This window comes from Lolium rigidum, chromosome 6 (assembly GCF_022539505.1).
Source record: "Lolium rigidum isolate FL_2022 chromosome 6, APGP_CSIRO_Lrig_0.1, whole genome shotgun sequence".
Taxonomy (NCBI): Eukaryota; Viridiplantae; Streptophyta; class Magnoliopsida; order Poales; family Poaceae; genus Lolium; species Lolium rigidum.
Genome location: NC_061513.1, coordinates 207,367,575 through 207,382,714, shown reverse-complemented (window position 1 = coordinate 207,382,714; position 15,140 = coordinate 207,367,575). Strand labels below are relative to the sequence as shown.

At 47.2% G+C, this 15,140-nt stretch overlaps 1 protein-coding gene across 1 annotated transcript; it reads right to left on the bottom strand.

The window, feature by feature from the left end:
* Positions 1-11,048: 11,048 nt before the first annotated feature.
* LOC124661923 (receptor protein kinase-like protein ZAR1) lies at positions 11,049-14,761 on the bottom strand. The gene is made up of 3 exons (XM_047199809.1): positions 13,303-14,761; positions 11,953-12,839; positions 11,049-11,115 (listed from the first exon to the last, which is right to left on the bottom strand). Exons 1-2 carry the CDS (start codon positions 14,759-14,761, stop codon positions 12,187-12,189), a joined length of 2,112 nt encoding a protein of 703 aa, XP_047055765.1. The 3' UTR covers positions 11,049-11,115; positions 11,953-12,186.
* Between the last annotated feature and the right edge of the window lie 379 nt (positions 14,762-15,140).

Below are 15,140 nucleotides of genomic sequence, written 5' to 3'. Positions count from 1 at the left end.
CCGGGGGCACTTCCCCTTCCCGGCGGCATGCCAGAACAGAGACTTCTGTCCCCCGAAACGGAGTTTCGTGATGGCGGCGGCACCCCTGGAGTCTTTCTGAAGTTTTGTCAATTGGTGTAGGGTTTTCACGTCACGAGGGATAATATAGGCGAAGAGGCGGCGCGAGGGGGTGCCTGGGGGGCCCACAGCATAGGCTGGCGCCCCCCCTCTAGGCCGCGCCGCCCTGTGGTCTAGGGGCCCTGGGCCTCCTCTCCATCTCCCCTTTGGTGTTCTGGTCCGTCTCGGTGAAATAAGATGTTTGGCTTTTGTTTCGTCGAATTCCGAGAATATTGCCCGAACAACCTTTCTGGAACCAAAAACAGCAGAAAACAGGAACTGGCACTTCGGCATCTTGTTAATAGGTTAGTTCCGTAAAATGCATAAAAACATTATAAAGTGTGAGCAAAACATGTAGGTATTGTCATAAAACTAGCATGGAACATCAGAAATTATAGATACGTTGGAGACGTATCACACATATTTCATCTTATCTCCTTGAGGTGACACTAATATCACGCCTGCTCCAGCTCCTTCTAGCCTCTTGGACCCGTCGAAAATCATGATCCAGGTTCTTGACAGATCTGGGGGTCCCGTATTTTGCAGCTCCATCCACTCTGCGACAAAGTCTGGTAAGATCTGCGATTTTATTGCTTTTCTTTTCTCATACGTGATGTCCCGAGTGGAAAGTTCTATTCCCCAAAGGGAGACATGGCTTGTAGCCTCTGGATTGTTTAATATGTTTGATAAAGGTGCCTCATTGACCACTATTATCGGATGCTCCGAAAAATAGTGTCGCAATTTTCTTGCGGTTGTGAACACTCCATACGCCAACTTCTGATATTGCGGGTACCGCTGTTTTGAAGGTGATAAGACTTCACTGATGAAATATACCGGCCTCTGGACTCCATGAAGTTTCCTTTCTTCTTCCCTTTCTACCACAAGTACCGTGCTAACCACCTGAGGTGTGGCCGCAATATGTAACAGGAGAGGTTCCTTTTCCTTAGGCGCCACCAGTATTGGCGGTGTCGAAATTGTGCGCTTGAGGTGCTCGAACGCCCTATCTGCTTCTTCGTTCCACTCGAACTTTTCTGCTTGCTTTATAAGCGCATAGAAGGGCAACACTTTTTCTCCTAGCCTGGCGACAAACCTTCTCAGAGCCGCGACACGTCCTGTCAGCTGCTGTATCTCTTTAAGCTTCGTTGGCTTTCTAATTGTCACAATTGCTTGTATCTTTTCAGGATTTGCTTCGATTCCTCTAGCTGACACCAAGTATCCAAGGAGTTCTCCCGCAGGAACGCCAAAAGAAAACTTTGTCGGGTTTAGCTTGAGACGAAACTTGTCTAGGTTGTCGAAGGTTTCCTTGAGATCATCAATCAGAGTGGACCCCTTCTTTGTTGTAATTACGACATCGTCGATGTATACTTGGACGTTCTTGCCAATCTGCGTGGCGAGACACTTTTGCATCATCCTCTGATAAGTAGCTCCCGCGTTTTTCAACCCGAAAGGCATCGTTCTGTAGCAGAACACGCCATAAGGTCTTATGAAAGTTGTTTTGATCTCATCCTCTTCTTTGAAGCGGATCTGGTTGTAACCAGAATACGCGTCCAAGAAGGAAAGACGTTCGCATCCCGCTGTGGAGTCGATGATTTGATCGATCCTCGGGAGGGGAAAGTGATCCTTTGGACAATGTTTATTGAGACACGTGAAGTCGACGCACATGCGAAGGACGTCCGTGTTTTTCTTCGGGACCAAAACTGGGTTTGCGACCCACGTGGCCTATGTGTGCAGCTCCTTGATGAAGTTTGCTTCTCGAAGTCGATTAATTTCCGACAGCATAGCTTTGCGGTTTGGTTCCCAAAAACGCTGCAAAGGTTGTTTGATTGGTCTAGCCATTGGATCCAAGTTAAGAGGGTGCTCAGCAAGTTCCCTGGGTACTCCTGGCATGTCAGCTGGACACCATGCGAAGATTTCCCAGCACTCACGGAGGAACTCGACGAGCGCACTTTCCTATGCGAGATCCATGTTTGTTGCGATAGCTGTCGTCTTCTTAGGATCTGTCGGGTGGATCTGTACTTCCTTTGAGTCTTTGGTGGTATCAAAGGTTGGCTCCTTCAGTGGTCTCCCTCCGTCAGGCAGCACATCATAATCAGTTGTTAGCCTTGATGCCATATATTCTTCTTGCATCTTGAAAGTTTCTGACAGCCGATGAAAATCCTTGTCGCACTTATCTGCTAGCGCGAAACTGCCTTTTACTGTGATTGGGCCCTTGGGTCCAGGGAGTCTCCACAACAAATATGTGTAGTATGGTACCACCATAAACCTGGCATAAGCGGGTCGTCCTAGCAAAGCATGATACTGTGACGGGAAATCCATAACTTCGAACTCCAGGTTATCTCTTTTGTAATTCTCTCGGGTTCCAAACTGAACGTCGAGATTGATCTTTCCTAATGGATAACTTGGCTTATCTGATGTGATACTATGGAAACGCGTCTCAGTTGGTGTTAGATTCGCCAAGGATATGTTCATCTTCCTCAATGTGTCTGCATACATGAGGTTTAAACTGCTGCCTCCATCTATGAACACCCGTGAAACGTCGAATCCTGCAATCACCGCTGGTAGGATCAAGGCAGATTGCCCTGGTCGTGGAACTTGCTGCGGGTGGTCTGCTATGGAAGCTGATGTCCTGCCTCGGCCAATTCAGGTACTCGATTATTGGTGGAGGCATCTTTTCTACCATAAAAACTTGTCGCGAAATCACTTTTTGAGTTCTATTGGAGGGCCTGCCCTTCTGAATCATCGAGACGGCCCCATTGGCGTCGATATAAGGGCCATTTCTTGGAGCTTCCGCCAATTGCAACTGGTGTCGATTTTCGTCCGTGATTGCGGGTGGAGGTGGAAGGTGAATCTCACTCCTTGGCCCCCGGGGGTTCCTGTTTGCTGCCTGCGCATTGGTATGCCCTGCATGTCTATGCAGTGCTAGGAAAGTTCGGCAGCCCTTCTGCAGGTGCGCTGACTGCCTCTTCCCATTATTATCGAGGAAGAGGTGCATTTGGCATGGTCCGTTCAAGAGATCCTCGGGTGACACGTATGGCCTCTGGAACCTTGGCCCATTATTTGTCTGCTGGGATGGGGAGCGTCCCTTTGATCGCTGCGCTGCTCATTGCTTCTCTGATAATCGTCTCGATTGTTGCTTCCACCAGTTACTCGGAATCCAGCCGATATTTGGCCAGGACCGTCGTAATCTGAAAACTGCCGAGAAAAGCGTCGTCTATTTTGATTATTTCGGCTGCGGTCGTCCTCAGGCGACCTATGCCGTTTGTTGTGAACAACATCTTCTCCATCTGCCCAACGATTCGCTATTTCCATGAGCGCTGCTATTGTTTTTGGGTTAGTCCTTCCCGAATCCTCGACTAAGTCCTTTCTTCGGATTCCGGCAACAAATGCATCTATTGCTCTTTCGTCAGATATGTTTTCTGCCGAGTTTTTGATGATGTTCCACCTCTGGATATACGTCCTCATTGGTTCATCATACTTTTGCATGCATGCCCTCTGTTGCTCTAATGACGCGGGTTTCTTGCATGTGGATAGGAAATTCTTCACAAATATGTCCTCGAAAGTTTCCCAGCTGTCGATGGATCCAGGCGGTAGCTTTTTTATCCATGACCGCGCTGCTCCACTTAAGTGTACCTGGATGCTCTGCATGGCCGTTGCTTTAGTTCCACCCGTCAACTTCACTGCCTCCAGGTAGTCGACTAACCAGTCCTCAGGATCTTGCAAGCCATCGAACTTCTTATAGTTGTCGGGCAACTTAAACCCAGATGGGACCCGAGTTTTACGAACTCGTCGAGTGAAACAAGGGAGCCCGCACATATCCTCCTCATCTACCTCTGGTGAATGCCGACGTTCTCTCCTTTCTTGCCGCGCTCTATCGACCTGCGCCTGTGTCGCTGTATCACTCGCACCACTCGTTCTTGGAGGGTCTTGTACTACCACTGTAGGTCGTGGACTATTTTGCCTTGGAGCACCTTCGGGAGGTGTACTTGTACCTGCGAACGTTGTTCCCATGGCTCCAACTCCTGCCATAGCCATATTGTACAATGCTTCTCTTGGATCTCCGGGAGGTGGCCTGGATGCCAGTATGAAAGCCTGAGTCGCCATATATCCGGCTTCCGGTGTTTTGGGAATAATATTTCCCCTTGTGTCTATCGACATAAAGGACATGTCGAGGTTTTGGACCATATGCTCCCTCTCGCCTTCAGGTATATGCTGCATCCGAGACCTTGCCCTATTGCGAGCTGCTCTGTGACTATCTCCCGAAGTACCTGATTGTCGACTCAGCTCAACCCTTCGCCTGCTTGACGCGGAGGCTGCCGCCTTTTTCTTCTCAAGTATCTCCCTTTCTTTCTCTATCTCTCGGCTAGCACGCGCGAGCCTGTATTGGAATGCTTGCAACTCCTCCACCGTAGCGGCGGTGGTCAACGGATTTGTACCGTTCAAGGCTGTTGTCGCTCTGTCCCAAGCTGCTTGCGGGAGTTGCAACCTATGGCGTGGTGTAGTCCCGACATACTTGTTACCTAAGCCTCGTGTGAGATCAGCGGGATCGATGTATGGATTTCCCAACTCATCGAAAGCCTCTGATGTTTTGCCCTCTGGATTACTTGACTCGCCAATCACGTAGACTTGATGGTATGTTGGCCTTGAGTGATCATCCTCTGGATCGGTGACACCATCGTAACGATCGGTGAAGACCTCCCGAATATAGGTAGATTTGTCGATGAAGCTTAGGCTGTCGACGCTATCTGAGTCGCTGTCCAGATCGGAGTCCGTCAACGATCCGAACGACATCCCGCCGAACAGATTGGCGAGATCTCCGCCGGCGGCGGGCCTGATGCTGCTTGTCGACGAAGTTTCGCCATCGCTCGACTTGGTTGACGATGATGATCTCGAGGAATCAGAACCACACGCTAGCGGTCCCGAGCGGATCGGTGCCGCCATACGATGTGATCCTTCTCTCCCGCCGCAAAAGTAGAAGCTCACGAACTTCATCTCCATTGGCTCTTCCAGATAGGCATATGCATCCAAACGGGCGGGAGGGTGAGGAACAAAATCAACGGGACCAGTTTTGATCTGTTTACCTCCGTCCATCGCATTGCTTGCCACCGAAGATGTCGACGATGTTGAACGTGCCATCTAGATCAGCTCCTTGACGCCTCTAATTCCCACAGACGGCGCCAATTGACAAGGTATCGACTTGTCAATGCCTACAGATTGTAGACTAGGGTTTTTGTGGAAGTAGAGGGCAAGTATATCTCGATGGTTTCAGCCGGAAAAGTACTCGACTGCTAGATAACTAGAGTTGTGTTGACAATGAAATCGATCCTCTCTTCGTCCCTTGACTCCCCCTTATATAGGAGGCAGAGCCGAGGGTTTCGTATTGCACAAGTTACAAACTCTGGGAGACTCTTCGAGTTCGTCCCGTATAGATTACAAGTCTTTTATTCCTAATACAATTATATCTTTCCATATCGACAGTTAACTGGGCTTCCGGGCTTTGTATTCTTCGAGTCATGGGCCTTCAGTAAACCCCGGGACCCGGGTAACATCTTCGGCAGGCCCATTGGGGATGCCTATGTCAACAAGTGCCAGCCCGAAACTTCTAGGCACATTCTTTTTGAGTGCCGCTACTCCATGCGCGTTTGGCAGCAAACCGCCAGCTGTATTTCGTGCCCATCTTTGCTAAATGGTCTGGGGTTAGGCCGCGAGACCATCCTTCATTACTGGCATGCTATCACTGGGTCGCCGACCGCTCACCCGCAGGGGCTAAAAACTGTTGTCGCCCTCATATCTTGGGAGCTTTGGAAGGAAAGAATGCCAGGGTTTTCAACAACAAGGCCTCCATGCCCATGGTCGTCGTGGAAAAGATCAAGGACAAGAGCAAGAACTGGATATTGACGGGTGTTAAACATCCGGCGGATATAATTGCTTAATTAGTTGTTTTCCTTTTTTGGTTGGCCTAGGCCCCTGTATTTGCTCCTTCTATATCAATATAAAAGGCAAAGCTTTTGCCTAGCTTCAAAAAAAAGCCCATCAACCATACACATTGCCTATGCTCCACCAGTGTTGCATCAATGTTGTAGGCATCGGCCTCTCCCCACAGTGATGCACACCAGTACAGATCAGACAATCACACACGTCTAAAATCATTTTTTGCACAGTTTACTGAGCCGTCTGTACACGGGTTAGAGATAGGATGCGCCTTCTCCCACGGTTTTAAATTGGGTACGTCGCACACGGTTTGCTGAAGGTAATCGTTTGCAAGTCTGGAAGGCGCCGCCGGCAAGTGTAACAGTGCTTTTATTGCCTAGAGTTTGCTGGATCGGTGGTATTCGGTCGTGCGCACTCATGCTTTTATTCCGATCGATTGGTCTGGAGGGAGCGGCGCGAAGCTCTTTTCTGTATTGACACCAAGTGACATATGATCCATGGTGAAGTTAGAAGAAGAGAATATCATGAAGGCCGGATTGGAGGACTAGCTGATGGAGGTTCAAGTCTTTGCGTTGTTGAGGGGCTTGCTTGGTGTTCCCGACTTAGCAACAGTGGTATGGAAGTGCGGGCGGAAACACATGTCAAGTTCGGAGTCTTACCTTTCAGGGTGAAAACCCAAGGTCTGGCCTTAACTGGTTGTGCCTGGTAATGTCCTTGTTGAAGGCTTTGTTTTGAGAGCGAAGACTATCTTCAGGTGAAAACCTAAAATCTTTGATCGGGCGATGGCGGCGCTGGTGCACTGTCCCTTCTTGGAGGCGTCGCTTTTGAAGAGTCTGATTTTCAGGTGTTGTCTTGGTGGTGGTTGTATTACTGTTGCTAGGGCTGTGATGTTGTAGCGGGACTTTTATTTCTTAGTTTTCTCTTTCTCTTTTTTAGCTGTGTGCATCCATAATGTTTTAGGGCATTGCGTTGTTGCAGAGGTTGGGTGTAATTGGTATCCTTCGATATTAATATATTTCCTTTATCGAAAAAAATCGTTTGCAAGTCTTGAGGGATTTGTCCAATGTTTTTTTTTGTCAAAAGCATACTTGTAGTGTAAGAGATCTCACATGCTGAGTTATTTTTATTTGTCTTTTTGGGAAGACATCGCACACGTTGTGGTTATCTTATCATTTGTGTGTATTGATGTCATCAGCTTAATTATTGTTAATCATGTACCAATGATTTGCCACCGTAGAGGTTAATTTAAATCCGTGCAGCATATAAGCAATTTTTGTAGTACAATGAAATATGGTACAAAGCTCATCTAGAGTTATTTACCAATTATAAATTAGGATTAATGGAGCATCATATCTCAATCATTATGGAAAAACATGATCTATTTGAATATGAGTTGAAGAAAGATGATGAACCTATCTCAGACATTAAACAAAGGATGGATCTTATGTGTGACATCTTTAAAACTATAGATTCATTTAAGACTTACAAAAAAGGAAACCCCGCCAACATAGTCTAAAAACTACTGGTATTAAGGAAGAGAAAGAAGAAGAACCTAAATATTTAAAGGAAATTAAAATGCTAAGTGATATACCTAATGATCCTCAACTTAATCTTAAGTGTAGCTTGCATGAGTTATTAGCTATGCTACAAAAATATGCAAATGATCTCACCGTAAATATGCACCAAACAAGTTGTAAACCTTACATAGTTGATCTTATCATTAAATAAAAGATTGATAGGTACAATAAGAAAACTATGATTGACGATGATATGTTGACACGGGTATCCTAATGCCGGGAAAACATGGCCCAACAAGGAGGTGACCCAGCACAACAACTCGACTCAAGCTGGACCCACACGTCACATTGACTTGAAGTAGAAGACGAGAAAACCATTGTAAAACCTAGCCACCGCATATATAAAGCTAGGCAGGAGAATCCCTCAAGGGCATGAGAAAACAGATTAGCTCATAGGAGATTAGACTAGACCCGCCATCAATTACTCCTTGTAAATAGTGAATTATAGCAGGAGTAGAGATCCATCACTACCGCGGATCTGCGGCTAGGTACATAGTGTGCCAAACTCATTCCAGAATTCTCCTACGTAATCTTGCTCCACCCCTCATAAGCTAACCGGTAGCATCTGCTGGACAATCCGTCGACAGTTGGCGCCCACCATGGGGTATGCGATGGCTGGAGCCGTCTTCCTGGCGGGATCCTTCGCAATCAATGGCTGCCAGATCACATCTGATCGAGTTGTTCTCTTCAACGCGTCTAACTTTGTCATCAACAAACAACGACTTCGCTGCGGCAAACGGGCCGCCTGGAGGCTGCTATCAAAATAATTACATGTACTTGGTTTTAATTAAATCATTTGATTTTGTATTACTATCAAATAGTGTGAAGTTATATCCTGACAAGTGAAATTTGACCTGATTACTTGAGTAGTCTGATAATTAGGAGCCATCTGATTGATAGGACCAGTCCAAGAAAATTAGACTGGAAAAAGGCCAAGGCCTAAAATAGAAAAAGGTTGTTACAAGGCTAACGCCCAAATAAGAAATGGACCATGAATGACCAAGGCCTAGAAAAGAAAAGGCTAAATCATTGGGCTCATCCCATATAAATGACCAAAATGGACCGGGCTGAATTTGCAATACAACGATCTCATTTCATCATAGTTTTGCTACATTGGATTGGCCATGTAGGATCTAATATCAATTATGACAATCACGAGTGACAATATTGGATCGTCATTCTATGCCGATCTAATATCGTCATAGACGATTACGGCGATTTTACCAAAATCATTGATATAGTTCATTATTGAAGCTCGGTATTTACGATCTATTTTTCTTCATAAGATCGTCATACAGAGACAATTGTGACGATTCAGTGATGAAAATAGTGTGTTGTAAGTCAACAAATTTCTTGTAGTATGTTTGTTGCCTTAATTTGTTTTTTAAGATGCATAGCTTTAGGTGAGATGAACCAATTAGTTGTAGATGAATAAAAACCTCGTTGCCATGGCAGTGAAATTTGTTGGCGTCGCTTATTTTCCCTGGAATTACATCAGTGACACGTTGTTCCTTGGATGCCAACTGCTGTGACACGCCACTAGTGTATCTATTACTAATGGCATGTTTGGCGCATGCCACCTATAACACCTATCAGTGTCAGGTACTACACACCATCATTATTTTTGTTACCGGTGGTGGGGTTGGCACGCCACCAATAACATTTATATTTACAGTGGCGAAATATTGTTGGTGCGCCTGCGCCACTTACACACAACTTTCAGTGATTTTAACACACCACTAATAAGGTATTCTATACTAGTGACCCATGCACGACACACATGCTTTCGCTCAGTGTTACCAAATGTTTGATAGTCATAAATGGCGCAAACAGCAATGCACGGAGAATAAACTCTTCTTTTTCGTAATCGCATACTACTTCCCCTTTCCATAGCCTATGCAGTGGTGACGTGATTCAGTTTAAGAGAAAAATTGCATTATATCCTTGAGATGTACTTGCAAAGGTGAATTCATAGCATATTTCAAATTTTGCTAGTATTATTAATGTTTCTTGAAATTATTGTTTAAAGTTGCTTTCTTTATGCTTGTTGTAGGAATACAATTATACAGAATCAACCGGACTTACTTTTTGCGGCGCCTTTCGTGACCATGTTTTTTTATATCTTGTTTCAATGAACTCGATGGCTCAAAGTAGAGATTTCCTATTCCTATATTCTATATTCGGCTGCCCAAAAGTATTCTGTTCATTCTGCGAAATTGTCGATCTGTCTCCTTAGTGAAGAGCCTTGGAATGGGCAATTTTTTTCAGTTGATTTTACAGAACTTTCATGTTGAAAAAAAAGAATCATCAACCCAACGTCCACTGATACAATCTCAACAATTCTGGATTCCAAATTCAGAGCAATACCTCTGGTGCCATATGCAAATTCGATTAATTCACTTGGATTACTTCGCTAACACCCATAACAGGAGCAATCCCATTCCCCAGTTTTCTTGCCGAGGTCCTTCATGCAGTTTCCCAGCCCTTCCAGGGCATTCCCTCATCTCAAAAAGAAATGCAGGGATGCACTCTTTTCATAAATAATGCATATGATACGAATGGTGTTGTATTAGGGTTTAGGGATGCACTTTTTCCAGAAATAATGCATTTGATATGAATATTGTTGCACGTGTCGGCGTACAAGGACGTGAACTGATGAACAATGATGGCGATTTAAGCCGATCTGGTCCCCGGGAATAGCCACACGCACCGGTCTTCTGATCCAAAGTACAACCACGACGAGCTTCCAGTTCAGTCCGTTCATGCTCCCATGGTCGAGGTGAAATCCACATTAAATTTGCCTTGCGAGTGTGCCACGGAATAGCTGAATAGGTCAGGTAAATTATTTTTTTCGAGAATACACCCAATCATATAGAAGAAAGGCCAAAATGGCCCAAACCACGCCAAGAAGGCTACAAAACTCCACCCACACACCACGATACAACGTCAGAAAGGCTACCACTCAACACCAACACCACGATACATTGCCGAGCGGCAAACAACACAACCTCTACAGACTCGATGATAAACGACCCGCTCTGCCCAACATCCAGCCACAAGTGGCGAGAAGAAGGAGCACAAAGCCTCCAGGCCGCGTCACGAACCAAGCAAGACACCGCCGAAGCCCGACCTCCACTTCGAGGCTGCCAGGACCAACGTACCTCCTCCCATGCGCTTAGAAGAGACGGCGAGAAGAAGGCAGGGTCAGGTAAATATTCATACCAACCAAAGAGGCACATCAAATTGTACAACACCAGGTCACCTTGCAATTCTCCTACAGAAAAGAAAAAACAGATCACCTTGCAATAACATGTTCCTTCGACACAAAAGGGCACTGAACATGTCTTCTAGGAGTCCTCAGGTTAGAGACGCACTTCTTCATCATCAATCTTCCAACATGTTTCCGTTGCTAGCAGTTCAAACTGCACAGCAATAAAGGGAAAACACCCATGGTCCGAAATTCCAAGAGAAATGTTCAGTTATCATATACTAGTAGTCGATGTTCAGTCTTAACCTATGTTGCACGGATACGGCGATACGGATACGGATACAGATACCGCGATACGGCGATACGGCGATTTTCCAAAAACACAGATACGGGGATACGTTGTATATATAATAAAAAATAAAAAAATTCCCAACAGTTCAATAGTGCATCCAATAACGTTGCATAACCAGCTAATAAAAGAGTACGAATTATTCTGCAGCTTTATTCTCTGAAGCTTCAGGATAATCTAGGCAGCTTCATTCGGCTTGAAGATCATCTAGCATTGCCTCTAGCTCTGGTTCATCAAGTGACAGCACAGCTTGTTGAAGAAAATCAGTCATCTCTAACCTAAGCAAGATTCAATACAGGTGTTTTATTAACTATATACTTCTGTTCGATCTATAGTCAGTCTATACTGCCATCGCTAACCTAAAAAAGAACCAGGAAGGCAGGAAGTTGAGACGGGATGAGGGGAAACTGACCTACAGTTCGACGACGGAGGGGGCTGATCTTTCTCCGGTGCGGTGGCGCGGTAGTATAGGTGGCCGTTCGCCGGCGATCTCTCAGCGTGGCGGCGCACTGCGCCAGATCGGAGATCAGGAGGTGAAAAGATGAGAGGAAGGGCTGGTCGCCTTATATACGTCGAGGGAATGGGATGCGTTCGGTGAGGGATTGGGGTATTTTCGTATCCAGATCGTATCCCGAGTGTATCCCCAACGTATCTGAATTATTTTCTTTAAAAAAAATTCGACCGATACGTACGGGATACGTATCCACAGGTATCCGGCCGTATCCCTGTATCCCATCGTATCCAACCCCTGATATGTGAGTTTTGCGCCGTATCCGTGCAGCGGAGGTCTTAACAGCACAAGGGCCATAACACATATTAGCAGACATGCTTGCAAGTTTACAATAACTAACACATGGTACCTAACTTGTTAAGAGCCCATGAAAATCCATGAGCCCCTGGAAAATGACAATTTTACATACTTAACTAATGTTACTTGATGTCTCCCTAAGCTTCTTTGCCATGCTCGAGCTGTACAGCCATCATATATTCTCTGCAATGATATGATCCCCTTTCGTGATAGTGATTTTCTAGCTTGAAATGTTGAGGCGCTCCAGGGTTTCTTCGACATGCCTCATCGACGGCCTCCGCTCAGGATTAGCCTGAACACAACAGAGAGCGACTTTGAGTACTGCAATCATCTCATCTTCCCGTTCAGAGTCCCCGGCGAGGAAAGAATCGAGCACATTAGAGGATGGTTTCCTCTCTTCTATACAGAATTGGACCCATTGAACAAGGTCCATCTGCATAGTTTCCAAGAGCATGATGGGCGATCTTCCGGTAATCATTTCAAGCAAGATCACACCATAGGAGTAGACATCCCATTTCTGTGATGGTTTGAGTGTTTTCAGTGCCTCCGGTGCTTGGTAGCATGAACCTCTGCTCACAAGCGGGCTCACTGAGGCATCTGGCTGCTGAGTTTTAGCCTTCTCTACACCAGCCCGATCTGATTGCGAGAAAGATGATGCTCCACCAGCAATGTTTGCAAGTCGTCCGAGGCCAAAATCTGAAATGTACGGTTCCATGTCCATTCCAAGAAGCACATTGTTTGGCCTCAAGTCTCCATGCACGTACTTTTTGGGGCTAAATTCATGTAAAAAGGACATCCCACTGGCAACGCCTTTCATAATCTTTAGACGTGCATCCCATGGCAATGGTGTGAGCGTCATTGTCCCAGGTTTACCTGAAAGCAATAAGGAGTGAGCAAAGCTCATCAGCCAATGCATCAGCAACCTAAAATGACCACACAGGTCCTACAATGCAATAAGGATGTACTCTAGCAGTAACCCTTGCTACCAAAGATTTACATAAACACATGAACGAAGTCAAACTTTACCAACTTTACAGTATAAGAGTAGAAATGACAACAGTATGTGTCGAATTACATGGACTGAACAAACATCCTCAGCTGAATTCCTGGTACTAGTTTCGTTAATGAACACAAAATTTGATGTCAAAGGCAAATCTAATTAGTGTTGAAGTGCAGTGTATTAGTGTATCAGCATCCTGATCTACACAATACTATTACTTCTCAACGGAATTTTCATTCGACAATTCTATGAAACAACAAATATAATAGGAACATCATGTAAGTAACCTAAGCATTGGAGAGCTCTACTGAAGTTGATAAATCTAGCAAATCATACCATGAATTGCTGACGAGAGGCTGCCGTTTGTGATATAATCATATATCAACAATTTCTCGTCAAAAGACCAATAGTAGGCCCTCAAGGTAACAATGTTGGGATGCCGAACCTTGGCAATAGCCTCAACCTCAGACTGGAACTCCTTAAACCTCTGCAAACCCCCCTCGCCAAGCCGCCTCACGGCGGTAATGAGGCCATCCTCGAGAACCACCTTATACACAATTCCAATCCCACTCTTGCCGAGCACAAATGCTGATGCCTTGAGCAGCTCATCGAGATCAAACTTGACTTGCTGGTCCAAGACGACGAGGCCGTACTGCTCTGCCTGATCCGAAGGTGTCTCAGGCTCATCCCTGCTAAAACATCCACAATCCTTGCCAGACCTTGACCATTTAGAGCCAGCAGCCCCACCCTGTCCCTTGTCCTTGGGGGAAACTGCCCTCCAGTAGCAGTAGAAGAAGACCAGGGCAATGATCAAGATCCCCACCACATCACTAAGAACAATGGCCACAATGGCAACCTTTCCCAGCCCCTTGCTCCTCCTGGCACCGGGTGGCGCCGAGTCCCCATCCTTTGGAACAAACGGGTTGGAAGATGGCGAGCATGCGTTCTTGAGTGGCGGCCCACAGAGCCCTGGGTTCCCCATGAACGCCGTGGGACCACGGTTCTCTAGCGCCCCATTCTGCGGAATCGGCCCAGAAAGATTGTTATAGGTGAGATCAATGTATACCTTCTCCGGCAAGTTCCCAAGACTCGCCGGAATCGGCCCAGAGAAGTGATTGTGCGACAGGTCCACCGTCCCCTGGAGCCTGGAGAGGTTCCCGATGTCATCCGGGATGGCGGCGGAGAAGCGGTTGTAAGACAGATTGAGCTGCTCCAGCGCGGAGAGCTCCTGGCCGAACCCCGGCGGAAGCTGGCCGGTGAGGTTGTTCCGGGCGAGGGCGAGCGCGCGGAGGCGCCTACATTTCAGGATCGAGCCGGGGAGAGAGCCGTTGAAGGAGTTGGCGGAGAGGTCCAAGATTTGGAGGTAGGGGAGGCCCCCGAGCTCCGTGGGGACGGGCCCGTCGAGCTCGTTCTCGTAGAGGACGAGGCTCCGCAGCCCCGTGGCGCCGGCGATGAGCGCGGGCGGGAGGGCGCCGAAGAGGCGGTTGCTTCGGAGATTGAGGTGGCGGAGGGAGGCCGGGAGCGCGGACGCCGGTAGGGTGGCGACGAGACCCTTCCTGGGAAGGGAGAGCGCGACGACGCGGCGGATGCCGGCGCCGGCGGCATCGCAGGCGACGCCGTTCCAGGAGCAGGGATCTGCGGCGGAGGCGTTCCAGTCGGCGAGGGCCCCCGTGGGGTCCCGCAGGACGGCAGCCTTGAAGGCGAGCAGCGCCTGGCCGTCGGCGGTGAGCGCGTGGGTGGCGGCGGGGAGCGCGAGGAGTAGCAGGAGGAGGAGAAGCGGGAGCGCAGCGGCCATGGGATGGGAGGAGGAACGCGGTGCTGCGTGAGTGGGGACTGGCCGACCCCCGGTGAGTGGTGACTGAGCTGAGGTGGGGCTTTTGGTAGGTTTGGACTGCCACTGGGTTGGTTTGTGTCCATCGGCGGCACTCATTGGAACTGCGATTCCATCTTTTTGTTGCTTCCTTTCAATTGCTTTCCTACCAGAATCCTCCTAACTACGATTCCGTTACTATATTACCTACGCTCCGTTATTATATTACCTCGTGAGGTGTGCAGGACTTTCAGTGCCCAATTTCGTCGTTATCATTGGACACAATGCAGATACAGTATGTTCTCTCTCACTTCATACAGTACATTGCATCTTCAGGGCAAAACCCTAATCCAAAACGTGAAGG

Coding starts and splice junctions, on each gene's coding strand:
- LOC124661923 (XM_047199809.1), bottom strand. CDS start 14,761: ATGGCCGCTGCGCTCCCGCTTCTCCTCCTCCTGCTACTCCTCGCGCTC. Junction 12,840..13,302: donor CCTCTCGTCAGCAATTCATG/GTATGATTTGCT, acceptor TATTGCTTTCAG/GTAAACCTGGGACAATGACG.